The 20,930-nt window shown below is 32.5% G+C and overlaps 1 protein-coding gene across 3 annotated transcripts in view; it reads left to right on the forward strand.

Annotated features, from left to right (window-relative positions):
- LOC123697363 overlaps positions 1 to 20,930 on the forward strand; it is a 168,198-nt gene that overhangs the window by 24,127 nt on the left and 123,141 nt on the right. For all 3 annotated transcript variants that reach the window (XM_045643854.1, XM_045643856.1, XM_045643855.1), the window contains exons 2-4: positions 5,663 to 8,384; positions 9,735 to 9,834; positions 15,139 to 15,222. In XM_045643854.1, the coding sequence (XP_045499810.1) occupies positions 5,718 to 8,384; positions 9,735 to 9,834; positions 15,139 to 15,222 (2,851 nt within the window). In that variant the 5' untranslated portion in view covers positions 5,663 to 5,717. The remainder of the gene's footprint in view (positions 1 to 5,662; positions 8,385 to 9,734; positions 9,835 to 15,138; positions 15,223 to 20,930) is intronic.

Here is a 20,930-nt window from a genome sequence, read left to right on the forward strand (position 1 = left end):
TAACATTGTGTTCAGTAGTGTTAACATGTAAATTGATTTGATTTTTACGAAATCTCATAGATGGCGCTGTTACAAAATTAACATTATACAACTTACATTCTTTAAGCTATGTTTCTCTTCCCAAGTTACTTAAATGGCATAATTTTTATAGTGTCAATCTAGATATTGTCAAACAACATTTATATATGCGTCATTTGATTATTAATTTCCAATAGTTAACGTGTAAATTGATTTGATTTTTATAACATTTAATAGATGGCGCTGTTTCTAATTTGTCTTTATACTACTAAATTCATTAAACTGTTTCTCTGCCCAAATTACGTAAATGACATAGTTTTTATTTTGTAAAGCTAGATAATAGCATGGCTTACTCGAAACCAACATTTAAACATGAGTCTTTAGATTGTACGCTGTCGTAATACACGGAATACGTAAGAAAAATAAAGGTTCACAGCTCCTCCCCCGTAGATGATAGCTTGATAATATGTAGCCTATAGCCTCACCCGACCTGTGAGTAATATTCATGCAAAATTTGAAGTCAATCTATGCAGTACTTTTCGAGATTAGCTCGGACAAACATACAGACAAACAGACAAACAGACAAACAGACAAACAGACAAAAATTCTAAAAACTATGTTTTTGGCTTCTATATCGATTATAGATCACGGCCCAGGTATTCTTTTAAAAAAATATTCAATGTACAGTTTTGACTTTCCTACGATTTTATTATATGTATAGATGTTCTATTTTAGTTTTCATATATTCGATCAAATTGTATTCAAATTATTTATAAAATATCTCACAATACCATACCTTTTTCCTCTTGTTATTATTGAAGATCCTTTCATTTTTAACTGTTGACGTAGCAATAGTCAAAATAGAGTCACAGTAGAGTTTAGGTACATGGATGGAATGTACATAAATTAGGATGGCATCATCTAGGAATATTTCTCTTAACTCTTGGTGACACGAAGAGGTTTTTCCTTAACAAGTTAATTTTCAATCCTCAAAGTCAACAACTTTAGAAAACGAACGTTTTTATAATCTTGTTCGTAAGTTGATGTCGAAGTTAAAACATGAATTTTTTATGCAAATGCACTTAGAAACTACATTTTTTGTTGCAAGTTAGCCAATAACAATTTTGAAACTGGCGTTGACACGGAACGCTCGCGATCGAGCGGATATGACGTCATTACACCCGGAGCGACGTGTGACACTAGTTTCAACAAATGCCCATCATAATATCGCCTGTTCCACTTTTAGGGTCTATTTTCTGAATTTTTTTTAACTTCTAATAGTCAGAGAAATGTCTAAAGGTAAGTGTGAGAAGGATCTTATTTTGAAAGCAAGATTATTTTCAGTAGTGGGTACCTACTTACTTTTGGATGCGAAAGCGAAGCGTAGGAATTTGATTTAGGTGCATAATATTTCTATATAATTTATTCTATAAAATTATTTAAATCCTATTAAAGGGAATTATACCTACGTCTTTAATGTCTATAGTCTATTCTTTTTTGATAATTGATAAAGAATATGTAGAACATTAAGGTACTATAATTCAATAGAATGGAAATAATTTTATTATTTTCTATGAGTATAGAATAACCCAAATTCAATGTATCTACCGGCTACCGTAAACCTCTAGAAATGTTATAGTCCCAACTGTATACAGAATTTTCTTTTAAAAGACTTCACGATATGCAAATAACATAGAACGTATCTGCTTTGTTTATGAAAATCAATAATTATTTTAACGTAGTTAATAAATTTTAAAATGATAAAGGTATACTTAATAGTCGAATAGATTCTCATACCTATTAGGTACATACTATGTAGAGTTATTTTGTGCCAACTTTATTTTATTCCTGGCAACTTCTTATCTCTTTCCTGTATGATAATACAATTTTCGCAAACATAGCGATAGAACCGATTCAATGCATAGCACTATATAAAATATAATATATTCAAGTCTAAATTGTATCATTAAATATAATTAGTATGCGGAAGTAGAATGTACTTCCTTTATGTAACGTCATCCACAATTATTATGAGTAAAGGAATAAAATTAAGCTCCGCCATTAAAACTGTAAAATAAGAATTTCTAAAAATATTGTTTTATCCCAGATACCATCCATCAATCCCTGGAAGATAATATTTAACATAACAAAATTTATAAGAATAAATTGTTATTAGAAATCGTTTACTGTTCATAATCGTTGCTTATAAATCTTGATCTAATAGCATTTACACACATAGTGTCAGTCTATGAATATAATACGGCAAATGAAATGTACACACACCAAGTACTTCGCTTACAAGACTGCGTTAGTGTAAACCGTTGTTCCAGCTATGTGGGTGGTATATCCATTTACACTAATGTAGGCTCTATGAGTAGATGATAAGGTTTGAAATTGTTTAAGTGATACAGATAAGATATAAGATTTACGATTGTATAGTCACTTAGCGTCGATCCGCAATACTTATGTGCAATCAGCCGATGCGGTTTTTTTAATGTTGTTTTTATCTTGAGCCTGCGATGTGTTTGAAGCTTAGACTGGACATAATGTATGTACATTTTGCTTTCATTCGCCGTATACGATATTCTTATAAAATCGATGTTATTGCTGTTTACTTGTTTCAGTGTAAACACTCCGTGTCTGGGACCCGGTTTTTCTAATTCAAACACCTGCATATTTTGACAAAATAATTATGGTTATCTTATTTTTAATTTGAAATATCTGTATATTTTATAATGCGAGTCTTCGTGTAAAAACATTTTTTCATAAAAATTATTACTGCATACATGAAAAATATATGAAAAATCCAGATAAGTTTCTTAAAGAAAATTGAAAAATCGACATTATTAGATACCTACTTGTGCTACTCCATTTCGGCGTCAAATCAATCCTCTATTTTGGTTTCTTATATTTAACATGCCAAAATGTCAGTTGAGGATTGTATAAAATCACACCTTTCACTATTTGTCAGCCGAGGACATTATTTATTTATCCATAGCAATGTTTCTCAATAAAATTCACAAATTGGTAACGATGAATGGCGAACATAATGACCGTAGCGCGTTTGTCTTGTAATTTTGACACTGATTTCTTTATTCGACACTCATAAATCTTGCACCCCGCTGTGTTTGATTAAAACATGTGCACATCTTGTTGTGAAAGCTTTGTATAATTTGGTCCATTTATTTTACATTTTAATGAGAAACACAAGCGTGCTTTAATCTTCAACTGTATTTTCATCTTGACAAATATGTAGTCGGCTTTACATCTTACTTTTACCTTCTTGTTCAGTTGAAAAAATCGTGCCTATTCTTTTAAACGTTTTTATATGTTGGTATAGTATTTACTTTCTTAATTTTATAGCTTATTATTATAGATTATTTGAAGCTTTTTTAATACCTATTTAAAAATGGAACAGGTACCTATTACGTTTTTATTAATTGGTTTTATATTTGGTCACGTTGAAAACAATTATTTACAAATCATCCAATAAATGTATAAAGCCCTATAAGACCTTCAATTTAAACGTTGGAATCACGTGGACTGTTAAGTCCCAATTCAGTCAGCTTAAGCGTTGTTTTCAATAAAAGTACTTGTTTCATAACGATGATATTATAACTTAGTTTTAGACTCTTTAGTAACAGCTGAGCCCTTGTTACGTACTTGCTATAATATACCATAGTTCTTGTAGTCTTGTGTAAGCCAAGGGCGGATCATCAATACATAATACGCATAGTGCTAAATACTAATATTATAGAGAAGAAATTGGTTGTTTACTGTAGATTGTTCTATGTAATAGGGAGTTTGACTTCACTAATAATAATTGAGCTCTACTGCTCTAACTAGTATGTTTTACTTAGATGATGAGCTATTAAAAAAATCAATTTCATTAAAATAACATAAGTTACACGAATGAAATAATCTTACATATAAACTTGTATCCAGTAAAAAAGTAAGTAGTTTTTTATATTAGTTGCCGAAAAATGTTTTGGTTAAAGCTTTCCATAAAGTTGTATTACGCTCTAAGTTCAATGTTACGTTTTGTTAATTGTAATAATTGATAGTGTCTTAAATGAATCAAAATGTAAACAATGTATCATAGATTTTTGGCTTTTCAAATCTATTATTTGAGAAATATACGTAGAGTATATATCTCACAAATATACACATTTAGGATAAAAGCGCTTTACATAAACAATCATATTGTATTGTAACCGTAATTCGTGTCCGTCACACACTTCAAACGATTTGCAACACAAAACAATAAACACGTCACAAACAAGAAACGTCGGCACTTTCACGTTACATGACTAGACGTAATAATCTCCCGGCATTTCGTCGACTCTCAGAGCTATCTATAAACCGTAATTGACGGGCAAGCAGCGTAAAAGTAATCTTAAATCAGAATACTGGCGTGTTCCAGCTCGATCAATACACTTGTGCCACAAAATAAAACCATACGTTCTTCTCCTAAATCTTATGAGCATCCACAGGTTCAGAATGTAGAAATAACGAGCGAAAAATCGACTTCAACAGTGCTAGAATTTAACTTTATTCTAGCGCTATAGCAGTAAGTTGTGCGAGCTTAAAGCGTTGAGATTTAGCTTTGTAATTTGCTCCTGGAATCTTCATTGACTTCTTAATTCAAGACTGCATTTTGTTGTCTTACGTTGTTCAAACGTACATTTCAAATGCCACATAACAAAGCGTTGCAGATGCTGAAATTAAAATTAAAATAAACAGCATATCGAGGGAAATTAGATTATTTTTTATTACTTATGTTAAAAAGGCAATATTTTTTTCAATCGTTTTGATAGGAATCACAAGCAGAACAATTTTGAAATAATAAAATCATTTCGATAAATAATTGTATGTAATCTATTGAGAATACCATATGTTTATCTACAATCTACATAATACATCGTATTACTTAGAGAATATTAAACCAACGTATTTAAACATCTTTAACCGAGTGTCACCATAATATAAATATCTTCAAACACAAACAATAGCAGAACTAAATTCATTTCCACATTGTTCTTAGTAAGAAGCAATCTCGTAACAATTAATAAAGTACGAACTACTTATCCAACTCAGTCCACAATACAATAAAGGTCGCCCCTTATAATAGCGACTGCTTGCTTTCAGCTGCGGTCCGTATTATTAGATTAACTTGACAAAAGCCAGGCGACTCATCGCTTAATTATTACGACTGCACACAAATCATCCTTCTTCATTATCGCTCTCTCCTTAGGAACTATTTTAATTGTGGTAGCCCCGCGGTAATTTGTGTGTTTTAGTGGTGAATAAAAGCAATTATAGGCGAAGTCAAAAGTATTTATTTGAACCTCTTTTAATAAATTGTTAATAATATAAATTGTTATATGAACTGAGTTTTTCAGTGTATAGGTTTAATATTTACAAGGAATTAAAAAATAAATAAAAGACACTTCCCTTTTTCTTCTTCCTTTTTTCATCTTATATAGAAAATAAAATGCACGTATATAATTCGTTTGAAGTGTATCGTTTAGTGAAAGTCATAACTTCATAATTATTTTGAAATAAGCACTCAATATATATTTTCTATTTCAAAAACGTGTTTTAATAATGAAAAAACTAATTAAGCTCTTTCTCCTTGTTACAGAATGTGAACATCATCAACTTGTCAATGAAGGAAGTTCATATGACTTCAGCCGACAATGCGGTCACAAGCCTCGAAACCTTTAGCTAAGAAGGGAGCTTTGAATAAAACATCTTTTAAAACCAAACCAGTAAAAAAACGAGCGAAAAAGAAAGTCGCAACCACAAAAAAAGTCAAGGCTTTGCAGAAATCGGTAAAAAATCTAAAAAAGAATAAAGATGATAATGCAGAAGTCAAAAATAGTAGTGAGTCAATACCCAATGATAATCCTTCAACATCAACTGAAAATTCTAAAGCAGGACCATCAAAACCAAACAACACTAAAACTGAGACTCTTGCAAAAAAATCTAAAAAAGATCCCAAAGAAAAAAAGGATTTAAGTACGCCTAAGGTAGTTACAAAAAAAATTGTTGCAAAAAAATCCACAACTGTCGCTAAAAAAACTAAACCCTCTCCAAAAGTAAAAAAAGGATCTAAGGAAAGCGGTGACGCGCAAAATAAAAATGCTGCTGATGATAATAAAAAGCCTGGAAAACCAGCGAAGCCGAAAGCTCCACCAAAAAAAGGAAATGTTTCAGGAACCAAATCAAAAGACAACTCGGAAAAATTGTCCGATACAAATATTAAAGAAGAAGAAACAAACGATTCAAAAATTAACGAAAAACTTGAGAAAGAAAAGCCTATGGAAGGTACTTCAATTGCAGATAAGACAGGGTTGGGTGACATGAAACCAGAAGAAGCAAAGTCAGAATCGGAAACACCAGGTAACGATAGTAAAAATGAAGTTACTAGTCCAAAATCAACTTCAATTATTCTATCGCCCAAAACTCCCAGATCAGATGTAGAAAGACCTCCTAAATTTTTTACATCAACTAGATCCCCAAGAACAGTAGATATTGACATCAAGTGCTGCAAAAATTCAAAGGGAAATTTAAGTGTTTCAGAAAGGTTTATATCAATGAAATGTGAAACAAAAACAGAAGAAAACAAAGAAAAAGCATCTTCAAATACATTAGTTGCTCAAGGACCAGAAATTGATGTCTATACATTCACTGAAAAGGTTGATTCTCCTAAAAGCATTTTATCTGATTTTAGAAATCCTATCAATAAAAATGTTGGGAGAGTTCGACCAATAGCCAGAGTGAAAGGTACCGTTATAGATAAGAAAAATGAAACAGAAAAGAAAAAATATTCTCCTCACAGGCCAATTGAAGAAGTAGTTAAACAACTAAAAGCTAGTAAAAAATCTGAAGATACTAGTACCGCTTCACAGCAGTCAGCTACAATTGATCTAAGCAATTTGAACAAAAAGGATGAGCCTAAACCAATAGTAAGTAAATCCTATAAAATGGTGGCAAGAAAGTCCAGTGTAACGGGTAAACCTTTTAGTCCTACAAAATTTCTTGATCAAGATTCGCCGAAACCTGACAATGATACTCCAGAAAAAACTACTACCACGAAAAAAACGGCTAAATCCAAAAAGCCAGTTAAGAAAAATTTTATGTCCGATGAAGAAATAGATACTTCAAAATTTGCTTTTAATACAAAAATTAAACATTATAGCTCCTCCGAAGAAAGTGTAAGTGAATCAAATGATGATCAAGACTCAAAAGAATCATCAGGATCTGATTCACCAAAAAATAAGAAAACTAAAAATAAAAAATATAAAAGGATTACCGACAGTTCAAAGAAGAATACGTCAAAAGAATTGAAAGAACTTTCTAAAGATTCTTTAATTGATATAAAAGATACATCTGCCTTACTAGGTAATGAAAAACCAAGTAAACGGCGATTGAAGTTGTTATCAATGTGGAGTGGACCGAAAAAACACAGAATGGCATCATTGAATGCTTTAGCAAAAGTACATTGCTTATACGAGAACGAAAGTCGAAGTCATGTTGAATTAGGACTCATGAAAACCGTCGAACGGCAACCGATTCCCGGGACATCAAAAGTTGCCACTACGAAGAAAAAAGAGCCCAAAATAAAAGAATCAGAGAAAGAAAGCACTTCAGAGTCCGAATACGAAATGAAGAAGGAAAAAGAAAAAGAAAGTTCTGATAGTTCAGACGAAAGTCCTCCCCAAAGAACATTAAGAGGGGTACCAGGTATTAGAAGTGCGGGCAAATATTGGGATCCTAAATCGTCCACTTCATCAAGCGAAGATAGCGAACTCGAATCAAAAGTTAAAGTTAATGTTGAAAGAAAGAAAACAAATACAAAAACTGCAACAGTAATAAAGTCTGATTCCGAAAAACCGACACCTAAAATGAAAAAGACTGCTGGGGTTCCAGTAAAGAAAAAAAGAAATAGAAACGAAGTTGTTATGGATTTAAAGGATATGGTGGTACAAAAGCGCATGGCCAGCTTAAATGCAACAGCTATTTTAGCGGCAAGTTATGAGAAGCGTTCACCTAAATCCAGCAAAGATGATAGCACTTCTGACTCTTGCAGCGATGAATCTTTTTCTCAGAAGCCAAAAAACGTCAAAGATTCCGGCGTGAAGTCGGAAGTAAAAAACGAAGAACCTAAAAAAGAAATTGAAGACCCGCTCCCAGACCGAAAACAAAAAGTAGAGGTGATTGTTAATCAAGATACAGACGTGACCATAACTGGAGTCTATTCAACACACCATCATGAGGGGTTTTGTACCGTTTCGGGTATGCAGTACCGAATTTCTTCAACAAGTCACACTCAGACAACGGCCACAGCTAATTGTGAAAAGGTGAGCTTTATTGTCTAATTTTCTTTACATTGTTGTTCAAAATTTTATTAAAATCTGCTTCTAAATTTGAAAGAACAAGGTTACCAAAATAACCAAAAAATAATTCTATTAAAAGCCAACAAATGAAGCTTAACGCTGGCACGTAATAAAGATTATACCGTAGGCATTTTGGATCTCATTAATACCCGGTAATGAAGTAAGTTCGACGTAAACACGCCTCGGGACTTCATCCCGCACATTATCCTTCATCGCTTCACTTAAAGATTGCAACGAAATTCCAACCCTTTGTTCGTATTATAACGATACATTTTCACTTAAAGCCGTTAAATAATTTAAGTTGTAAAGATTTGCGCGGAAAGCGAATAACCCTGGCGTTCTCCTCGACGGTAATTGTTTTGTCTAACACGTACATTATAAATGTGTGGGTGTATTACAGTCATAAACAATTGATTAAATCCCTTAAATTGGTACTTATTTCATGGAGCTAATTTCTTACTAATTGGCGGATTTTCTCGTACATCATACTTCGCTTTAACAATTTATTTACTATTCATACTTAGCTATCATGATTAAAACTACATTTATTGTAATATTCAAACGCATAATAATATGGTGTCAGACTTTTTAATTTTCAAATTGTATCATGATAATGATGAATGATTGAACTGGCTAGTAGCTAATATTACAGCAGCTCCAAATGTTTAAATAAATACTTAGTTACTAAACCTTTAAAGCCTTATTCATTGATAGACACGTCCTTAAGAAATAGTATGATCTTTTATCGTCTTTATTAAATTTGAAAGTCAATTAAACACTTGAATAAAAATAAAACTTCCAAAAGCTATCCCCGGATAATGTAATACAAGTTTATTAATAAATAAATGATGATGATGATGATGATGATGAATAAGTAAAGCCATTTAAAATAAATAATTCAGAAGTATTACAGATAGATTTGAAGAGATACTTGTAACTTGTATTTGCTCACAAACGCCCGCAGCTTAGAAAAAAGTGCGCGGTAATCTGTCTCTCTATATTGATTTTATCTAATCACTCCGCTATGCATTCCTTTCGCACAATCTGCGCGTACGCGAGGTAAAAGACACATACTGTATTGCAATTTTGTATTTCTATCAATAGGATCTATATGAGATTCTTCTAGAGACGTTACTCTGCTCTATCTATAATTATACTTTTATAAATAGAGCAGGAGAGCTTTAATTTAATTTCTTTCTATACGAGCTTCTTCTAGACTCTAAAGTCATCGCTCTCCTGCTCTATCTATAGTACTTCCATATAGTATCATATTAATAGATAATAAGAAGAGTTTAAATCAATGTTATTGTACAGGAGGGATGCTCACGAGATGAAGGCGCCCGATACACGCCATTATCAGCGCTGTCCTCGATGCAGCCTCCCGCTGAACATACTCATCCTCATCCACACCCAGGTGATTTATAATTATAATTATTAGCTTTAGTACATAATTAGCTTCTTACACATATTAAGACAACGACTTTTTTACATGATATGTGGAACTTGTTTTACTAAAAGCTTTATTAACATATACAGTAATGAATTGACATAGAACGCCTGCCGATGCAATCTAGTTCTCAAAAATAAAAATGTGTATTAATAACTACGCCAATATTCTTGTAGATTTTATACAAGCAGGTATAAATACGCGTATAAAATACATCATCAACCACATAAAATGTTTGTCAGCCGTCAGGATATCATAGAAAGAATCCAATAAATGCTCACTTTTTCGCCATTATAAGTGAGGAAATCGATAATTCTGAAGCCAATATCAAACAGTTCGGATAGTGCTGATCTGTAGTCTACGGGCGGAGGCTGATAAGTGCACTCTTTAATAACTGAGGGTTGGACAATGTTGGCAGTGCGCCCGGGAGACATAGGCAATGTACTTACGTTTTGAAATGTATAGCGATTTAATATTTCAACAGAGCTTTGATAGATAATATTGTTACCATCTTGTTACGGTTTCCAGATTGTCATTTTAGGTGACGGTAAAACTTTTGGGATAATAATAATCGATCGTTACGGGAAATTTTACTTTATAGGTACTTTCCGTAACCCAACTAAAGAATTAAATAATCGATGCATCTAATTATATCATTGTGAGTCATGTCGAATAAATACTTAAAAGAATTGCACAAAGTGGAAATAACATTGAAATAAATTTCCTCGATACAAAACTTCATTTTATAATCGAGGATTCATTTGCACATTAACTGTAGTCGATTCACAATTGCAGTTCTTTGTAATAAGTATTTTAGACTACATATAGACCATTTTATAACATTCTACAAAATAAAGGGAGAAAATAACACAGTTCTCACTCAGTGTGGAATAAGATAGCTTTCTGTAAATAAGTAGATAATACATAATGTTGATCCTCTATGTGGGTTCGCTGCTTTGGTGACTGATCCTATTCAAGCCAAAGCGTGGCTCCCGAAATAAACTATCCCTTAGAACTTGTATTTTGATTCAAATCATACTAGTTTGTTGAATAAAAGGAAACTGAAAAAATATTCAGTATATCAATTCCATAATACACGGGTACCATCATAAGGAAGGTACCCGGTCCTTTGGAAGGCTTACGTGGGGACACGGATCCAACACGCAGAGGCCCTTTCGAGAACTTTACTGTGTTGTGGGACACCAGCCGCAGCCTGCCCATGGCTGCACTATAGAGATACAGCCCTGGGCAGTCCGCGGCCGATGTAGGACTATTGCAAGATAAGGAAACAAAATAAACTGGGCTATGGAATGGGATGTTAATGGACCGGAATTAAGGACTATGGAAGACTATGGCACCTGCCTTTCTACTAAGATATAGCAAAAATTGTTGGCAGGTGGTGACTCGCCCTCTCACTGTATGGGCCCCCGAAACAAGTCGCTGCAATAGTGCGACAAGGGGGCAACATATTGTGAGCAGCTAAGGGTGGAGAGGCGTCCCTGGGCTTTAAACTCCGATCACGCGCTCCCTGAGGGTCCAGCATCACGTGCCCACTCGCCACTTACGCTTCGCATCCACCCTTCGAGCTAAAAGCTCTCGCGACTCCACTCTGGCCGGCCGGTTAAGGCAAGCCAGAGGTGGGGGTCCTGTCCTCGTCAGGCTTCACTCCGACCGGCCGGTGAAGGCAAGCCGGAGATGAAGACAGGGGCCTCCCCCGGGAGCACTCGGTTCCCGCGGGGTCGCTACTCCCCGACACCCCGCCACAAGGTGTCATTATTAGCGTTTACTCCATTTGTATCCTTTTTTTAATCTTAAATAAACGAATATGCAATCTACTTCTAAGCCAATCAAGAGAGAAAAAATAATTTTATGTGATGCGCTATGAAATTTACATCCGAACTAAAAACAATCATCTGCTATAATACGTATGGAAGTAACGAAACAAAAATATTCGAAAACTTTCATAAAATAATTACACAGAAGCGAAATAATTTCCCAAGTTAATCCAATTACTGATAGCTTTCGCGGGAACATTTTTATATCTATTGACAAACGCGCCATGGTTTTACCCGGACAAGCTATTGAATTTATTAACCGGAACTGAATTAATTTGAAATGTCGCACCTGATGTATTAAATTAAGCGTTTTTTCATTTCGCCATTGATATTCAGTAGTTATAATGGCCGCTGATTTAAGCCTTATGAAATATGAAGGTATTTTCTTGTATGTCTTTAGTCTTGTATATCTTAGTCGTATTATTTGTGACGCTCAGTACCTAATTTCAATGTTTTTTTATGTGTTTTGGATTTAAGTAAGCTAATAGCTGTATTAACAACGAACAACGAAATATTATCTATTACCTAAAAAAACATTATTTCTTATATTCTCTCTTCACTTATACATTCAAAGGTGTAAGGGTAAGGTATTCTTGGTAATTCTATGAAAAAATATTGAGTATCTGTAAACGTTGATTTATCAAACATTACAAAAGAATAATGAAAAATTGAGTCAATTTATGTTTAAACCATCAATCCTGGCTTAAATTGATTAATATGCTTCATTCGACCTAGAAAAGCATTTTGTGAAATTAATTTACATATTCAACCATATTATCATGTACACGATACATAAACATTTTCCCGCGTCGGACTCGGCTACAATAAAACTAGCTGTAAGCTGTTAAGACGGCGGGCGGCGGGCGTAGCTATCAACAAACCGAAACGCCTTCAATTTGCAACAACATTTAATTTCCGCGGCTAAACGGAATCTCTCTCCACTGCTCGTTCATTAGCGACTAAGCAGCGTTGCCTATTTTTTATCTCGCAAGAAAAACCAATGCGCATTCCCCAGTCCCTACCATCAACATCGCAGTATAAAAAGGCGGGAAAATGAAAATGCGGTTAAATGAAAACGCGGGAATCCAATGTTATTTGAGTTAATCATAAAAGCCGAACGACTGAGCGACTCGGTTTCGCTTCTTGTTTTGTTTGCTCAGATAAATGTGTGACAACTTGGAGATATGTTTCAAGTATATTTATTTTTGTTTTGCTTTGATTTGTTTAAACGATGTATCCGTGTGTTCATTGTAATTGTGTCGTGTTCGTGTATTGGATCCACTCACCCGTAATTGATGCTTTTTCTTCTCTCAAAGGAGAATGGCAAACTCCCATAGGACTCTGGGCCTGATCGTTACACTGATGATTTATGGGTGATTAAATAGATAAAAATATACAGACTCTATGAATATAATAATTATAGATCTTTTCTATGGGATAGCAGAGATATTGGGATATTGATTAAGATCAATTTTGAATATAACGTTACTAAGGCCCTTCTGCCATTAGGTACGATACTTCTAGAATACGATACTCGCGTAGAATACTACTTAGATATTTGCTGGCTACCCGATGCTCGCATATTATGCGACTAAATTCATCATTATTGTGCCTCGTTTTTGTGGACCGACGTTATAATAATAATAATTCATTTATTTATTGCAACAACAGTTACGTCGTTATGTCGAGCAATCAGCAATTCCAGTGACGAAGAATCTCTTGCAGTTTTTCTTTTTTATAGAAATAGAAGACGCCAACGTAAGAGTAAGAAGTACTGGATTCATCCATATATTGAAAGAAACATAAATTGTAGAGTTTTTGTAGCCGAACGAGAACTACAACATGATGATTAGATATTTTTATCTTTCTAACGAAAAGATACGCGCGAGAGTCGAGCCGCGATGCAAAAGCGACCGACACGGTGAGTAGTGCTATACTAGTCGCGGACGTGTAGGATACCAGTAGCGTAGTGTGCGAGCCTACATAAAAATGTATGTGAGATACTCCGCGGCGACTAGTCTCCGAGACTTGCAGGATACTTGAATCGCCTATGCGTATCGTAATGGGAGAAGGGCCTAAAACTTCACTCAAATGTCAAACAACAAACATAAACAAATCACTCATAACTGACACAATTATGATTAATAATTTGACATTTTATTAATGGCCAGCTACCTAAATAAAAATGTTATAATTATTATTGATTAAGTAAAACATGTTTATATTTTATAGAATGATCTAAATAAATTAAGATATGTGTTAAAAATAAGTTAAGTTTTGCTTCTGATTTATAAAGCATTTGAATTCAATAAAATTAAAAATAAAATATAGACATTCATTCGTATTAATCGATATATTCGACTTTTTTCACAGACTTTTTTACTCCTGACAACACTGACAATCTCTGCTTGATAAGACCGGTAGTCATAGAAATCTAAATAACAATGCCGGTAGTGAACACATTATCTTTTTTTTCAAAGATTTGTTTTCCCATAGAATCAGGAGTAAATATTTTACCAAGAATTACTAAAAATAATATAATGAATTTTAAATATTTTATGATTTCTGTAACAGTTAGGCCCAGTTTCGCCATTCTCCTTTATTTTTACTTGTTAATAAGTAGTCTTCGTTTCTTTTTTCATTTCAAGCCACACAAGTATAGACGCGTATATTACATTTCTTCATCCAATTAGAAATGTAGTTTAACATTTAGGTTCATGGAATTTCATACAACACTGCCGTAAATTGTAACGTTATGTTTGAGTTCATTAAAACGAAACATAATATTTTTATCCGTTATTATTCCAACATTTTCCTTTCGTTATTTGATCGTTAGTCGGCAATGTTCTATAACTAAACAGATTGAGAAAATAGAGTCGGTACGTGGTTATGATCGTTTACATAAAGCGTCCCTGTACTTAACGGGTATTATACCCTTAGCAAATGGCTAAGTGGCCAACTAGCAAGTACGTGTTGACACGCCGGCTTATCATGGGCTACGTTATAAAATTGAGTGGCCGATAGCGAGCCACTCTTGGTTACGACTTTTGTTTTTCTTTGTATAGTAATTGGAACTTCTTGGACATAATTTTTGGTAGATTGTTAACTTAGTACGTAAATAGTAATTGAATCTTTTAGTATTTTATAGGTTACAATAAATGAAAAAACTCGCGATGAGGCCCAGGGCTTTTCTAATATGTTTTTGTATAATTATTATAAAGTTACTTAAATGTTTTGTGAATCCCAAAACACGTACCTACTCTACCTACTTTCTTGTTGTAGTGACTTCTGAATCTATATTTCCTACTAATATAATGAAATCAAATACCTATGTATTAAAAAGTATTATGTGTGTTCTAGTTTAATTTTTTATCCATTTAACACGTTTTTCTTTAATGATTTATGTGCAATCATTTTAATAATTTGTTTTCAACAGTACCGGAGTTGGGAGGTCTTACACGCAGGGCGGGGTGCTCCAGTGCTTTTTCCGCGCCTTCACCAGCTGCTCACCATGACCCAGGTATGTTTATATATTTATTTATAGCATATGAAATATTCCAAATGTATTTTCGCAATATAAGGTATTAATTGTATTGTGTACTAGCGTTAGCTACTATATAATCTACTATATAAAAATAAGTCGGGTTTTCCTTCCTGACGCTATAACTCTAGAACGCACCAACCGATTTCCACGGTTTTGCATTCATTGGAAAGATCTCGGGCTCCGTGAGGTTTATAGGAAAGAAAAGGCTGGTGGCGAAACGTAGTTCGCCCGGTTTGCTAGTAATACTTAATAAAGTATTATTTGCATGTTGAGAAATAGAATAATAACTTCTTAAATTTACTTAAAACCTCAAAATACTATGACGATTAATGATGTAACGAAGAAATCAATATATTTAATTTTTTATAAGACATTAGAGAAGCCGAAAAATCCCATAATCTAATTTTGCTATATCCAAAAATATATTCGTTGTTATAAGTTGCTGGTTCTTTGAATACAAATTAACGTATAAGGTCGAATACTTATTTTCCTCTTGAGTTCTTGCGGACGTCACAACAATTAAGAAAGGAAAAACTTTCCACACTTTGAAAATTTGTATGCTCAGTTGTGTTTTATTGGCTTCAATTTGAAACTGTAAACATGGAGTAAGTATTAATATTTCATTTCTGAAGTATTGAGCATGAACTGTGTTGGGATATAAAAACTTGTAATTACCTTGTTCTTTGAACGGGTAACTGAAATTCATTGAACCTTCTCTAAATTAGTTAGTTAAATATGTAGTTAGTCTTTAGTAAGAATATCTCATAATATATGCCATGATAGCGTTATTTTTATTGTGTGGTTTTCTTAAATCAAACAAATTTTTAAAACTTCGCTCGAACATCGCTATTATATCGCTGATAATCTCTGAATGGCAATATGTAATATTGACATTTTTATAAGAACTATCTACTATCTAATAAATTAATGTATTGCAAAACCTACATGGAACCGGTAATGAAAATTCGTAGAAAGTAAATTCAATCTATTTGAAAAATATGGTTGACGGACGTTCTCAGAACTGCGGAAATCTGGAAAATTGCGTTATCAGAAGCGATTTCAAAGAAAAACTCATTATTACAATTCTGAGAAATTTTCAAGTTTAAGCGCATTTTACATTGAAATTTCTGGTAACACTGGTCTGCAAAGAAATCCTCCTTTGAATAAAAATATGATAAACATGGAGATCTTAACATGCTGAATCTAGATCTGCTTTCAGTTTTTTTGTATCACGTCTAAATTTTTTTTTATTGTCGTTTTTAAATACCTCAAAATTCTGTATTGTTTAGTAGTCTCTCTTGCAATAATGCTATTTTATTCGGTCTTTATGATATTTTTCATCACAAAATGACTTGAATTTATAAAACTAGAACGATATCTACTGAAGACATTATTTTTACACTAATTTGAAGGGAATTTATGGGCTTCCGTAGTTCTCATCATGACTCCGCTGCGCTCAGTTCAAAGTAAAGTTTTAAGGTGACGGTTGATGATTTTATCCTAATAATTTGGTAAAATTTTTATATTGTACTGATATATTGATGAAAATTTGTAAATAATTTCAACCATAAAGCAAAATTGAATCACGTGTTATGAATTTTTAAACGACGCAACATCGAAAGCGCGAGTCTTTAGTGTGGTCTCTAGGGAATGCAAATGTGGGAGCCTAGATAAGAATTAAATTATGAAATTAAGCAGACTAAAGCTGTAAAAAGAGTATCCGGTGACCACTATGAAACATTTCACCAGAAGTTTGAGAGGAGATACGGAAAAGCTAACTGAAAATAAAGTAAAATATAGATAATAAGTTGGCAGCAAAGATTGATGATTTTACTTGATCGATTCGTCGCGAAACTCCTTATAAAATATTAAAAGAAAAGAAAACTACTTACTTATTGAAACAATGTATATAATGTGTAATTATATTATCTTATAGTTTTTAATAGTTTTCTTGACATTATTTGTAATATTCAAACCTAATTATTAAAATAACGATGTATTCTTAGAACAAAAAATGTGATTCTTTCTAATTAAACTACAAAAAATCTAGACGTGATACAAATTTTTTAAAACTTAATTTCTGTTCAGAATTATCACTTCTATAATAAACTTGTGCAAAAATAAGAAGGAGCGCGAAAAAAAAATTTTTTTGCAGACCAGTGTAATTTTATTCATTCCGTGATTTCGATTAACTTAAATCAAAATTCTGCTGAACTTGTTGCAGGGATACTTACAACTGATAATTCCAGGAAACTTTAATTTCTTATTAAATTATATTATTGACTAGCTTCCGCCCGCGACTCCGTCCGCCCGGATGTCGGTCTTCGCGTGGATGGTTTATTTCTCCATTTTGAGTAACTCGGACAATGACATCTTATAAATATCTATTGGACCCAAATACGGCTAGGTCTATAATAATACGCAACGTGTGTTCGCGGTACCTACTACAGAACAACGTCTATGGATAACTGAAAAATTGAGATTAATTTTTTTTCTACGTATTTTTCCAGGATAAAAAGTATCCTATTTTACGCCCAGGATAATAAGGTATCATTATACCAAGTTTCATCGAAATCGAACCGGTAGTTTTCACGTGATGTCTTCATATACAGACAGACAGACAGACAGACAGACAAAAATTTTTTTAATCACAAATTTGGGTTTGGTATCGATCCAGTAACACCCCCTGCTAGTTATTTTTTCAATATTTTCAATGTACAGAATTGACCCTTCTACAGATTTATTATATGTATAGATTAGAGAGATAATTTTCCTTTTTCTGAAAGTTAATTATGCATTCACTTATTATAAATACGTAGTAGGTACATAATTATATTTGTTTTAACGTAGGTAGGTACTTTTAAAATCTGCGGAAGTTAACCTATTCATAAAAATGTAGATTAACTAAAGCAAACGTGCTTCTCTCTATTTCAATTAATGGTTATAGTTTATACATCAACGCTTAAACATTTACTACTTATCTTTATTTAGCATTTAATATGATTAGTTACGATGTAGAGCAATCTTAAATGCTACGTAAAACTCACACGATACTAATACCACCTTGATAATATAATACTATACTAGTACCAATACATTAAATTACTAGGTAAATTGAAATCAAACATTTAGCATTACTTATTTGAAATTTGTCTGTATTAGCGTAGTGAGATAGTTTATGAAGTGTGACAACCCTAAAAGAAGCACAGTTTTGCGAGTTCCTTTGAAACACAAACCTCTTGTAGTTTCAACTCGCAACCCTACATTCGGTTAAGTAATTAATTCTTTTGCCGTTCTGTTTGCATAAATCAGTTTTCTGTCGACTTGAACTGTATAAACAGTGAATTTTAAATCAATTCTCAATTATTTAAGAGAAAAGTGTTTAAAGCTATTAATGAATAAAAAATTGAGTTTATTAATTTCACTTTTTGGTTAGTAAAATGACTACTGAGTGAAGTATTTATATATTTTCAGGAGAACTATTTATTTTACACAGTTTTCTTTCTTCTAATTTTTGCGTTAGCTTCACAAGGTTTTCACGTTTTGATGTTATATATTTTACAAAGAACAAGCTTCCAGACTTTTGCATAAAAGTTTTAAAGTTATTTGTAACACACTTAATTGCAAAGAAAAACGTTTCCTTTATTTGCGCTTAGTTAATAACAACTATAAGAATGTATCCTTTCAGATCGTAATAATTTTAGTGAGGAATTTCAATTCACTTAAACTATTCTACATTTATTGTGATTATACAATAAAATATGATAAGACCAAACAAAGGATAAAAATTGCATGAACTAAATCTTTCTAATAAACTTTAATCGCGAATACACATTTTTTTAACTATTATTAAAATTACAAAAAACAGCTTATCAAGAATAGATGTATTTTCTCTCCGTTGTATTCAGTAACAATGCTCGCTATTGTTCGCTTTAAAAAAGAATAACATAACTTGAAAATCTCATAATACAAAAGGATTGCCGCGATTCAATGTAACTATGAAAAGTAGTTTCGAAATGAGGAACGTTGCTTTTGCTATTAAAAATCTATAAACTTTCTCATTTTTGAGTTTAACTGCACGTTTTTAATATGAAGCTTTATTTAAACGAGTGTACATATATGCAATTATAAACGATAAGAACTTGAAATCATCAATGATACGTTAAAAATAACTTCATTGTATAAAATGAAACGAAAATCATAATTAATATCAGCTATTACTAGCTATACTGTTGTAAAGGTAATGGGCAGCCTTGTCACTTAATAGTTATTTATTTCTTCAACTCAATCCTTACTCAATCAGGTAAAACTAAATTAAAATAGATCATTTAATCTCAAAATAAAAAGTGACGAAGTATGTGTCATTCAAGTAAAACACGCTGTTGTAACTTTCAAAGCCTTGATATTTAAGAAACTTACCCCAATTCGACTTCAGTTACATATCCATGGTAAAGAAGCTTACAGTCATTAGTCGCTCAAACATTGAGTAGTATCGCTTATTAACTTTCCACTCACACAAAGGAAAATAAACGAATATTTCAATACCATGGGCAAAGACAAATCGTTTTGTACTAATAGTCATTTAACTCGTTTACAGTTCAGTCATGTACCGTCAAGAACTTATTAATTACCAAAGAGAAAACGGCTAAAAACATAGAGAAAAAGTGTCACCTTAAAATACCTTTCGTACTAAATTACGGGTTGATATTTTGAGGGTAAATATAAATTCAGTGCGCATAACAGAATATTGCCTTCATAATAAGCCCTCCGCGACGTTATTCCATTCAATGTCTCTCTATTTCCGCCTTATTTTCGGTTGAAATCTCAATGCTTTCAATTTGTAGAACGTTTATTTCATCAAAGTTATTTTGTGAGAAGTGAATTAAAACATTTTCTTAAGAATCTACTTATAACTTATTAACTCAATTTTCTATTTCTATAAATCTTACCAAATAACGAATCTTCTTATAACTTTTATCAAAATGTCATAACTAATTACCTAAATAGAAAATTTTCATACATACAATATAATTCTATATTATTTATTACATTAGAATTTTTAAGAATAAACTCTAGGTACTAGAAATCCTAACATCACAGCTTCACAATTCTTATTGCACTAAAATCTATAATAATTCAAATAAATAAAAAAATCTCGACGGAAATGTTCAAGCTCTAAAGAGTTATTATTTCTTATAACTTTATTTAAATAGGTACTAACCTTCAATACAAGATTTAAAAATTTATTTCAAGGAAGCACATCGAAACATAGAATGTAAATAATTTCTAAAGAAATTCAAAGGGTAAATACATTATAAGTTCAGGTCAAATCATTGGAACTTCTCGCTGAAACGTGCTTCAAGCAACAATAGATACTTGGAATGCTTTAAATGATTGCTTCTGTAATAACTTTCAAAAGAGGATATTATTTCAGATTTATATTATAATAAAAGAAACGGTAAACTTCTATCACAAACTGTGAGGAAAATAAGTTTTCTGTGAAGTATTTATTATAATACGATCAAAGCTTTAGTTGTTATCGACCTAGGTTAGAATAATCTTCTATCCATCTTAAAATAAAATAAACTGAAATTTTACTCGCTTTGTATTTCTTTTTTGTATTATCGATTTTCAACACGTATTGTAAAAGATATAGGTACCTAAGTTTATCATACCTGTACCTA

Source organism: Colias croceus, chromosome 14 (genome assembly GCF_905220415.1).
Source record: "Colias croceus chromosome 14, ilColCroc2.1".
Lineage (NCBI taxonomy): Eukaryota > Metazoa > Arthropoda > Insecta > Lepidoptera > Pieridae > Colias > Colias croceus.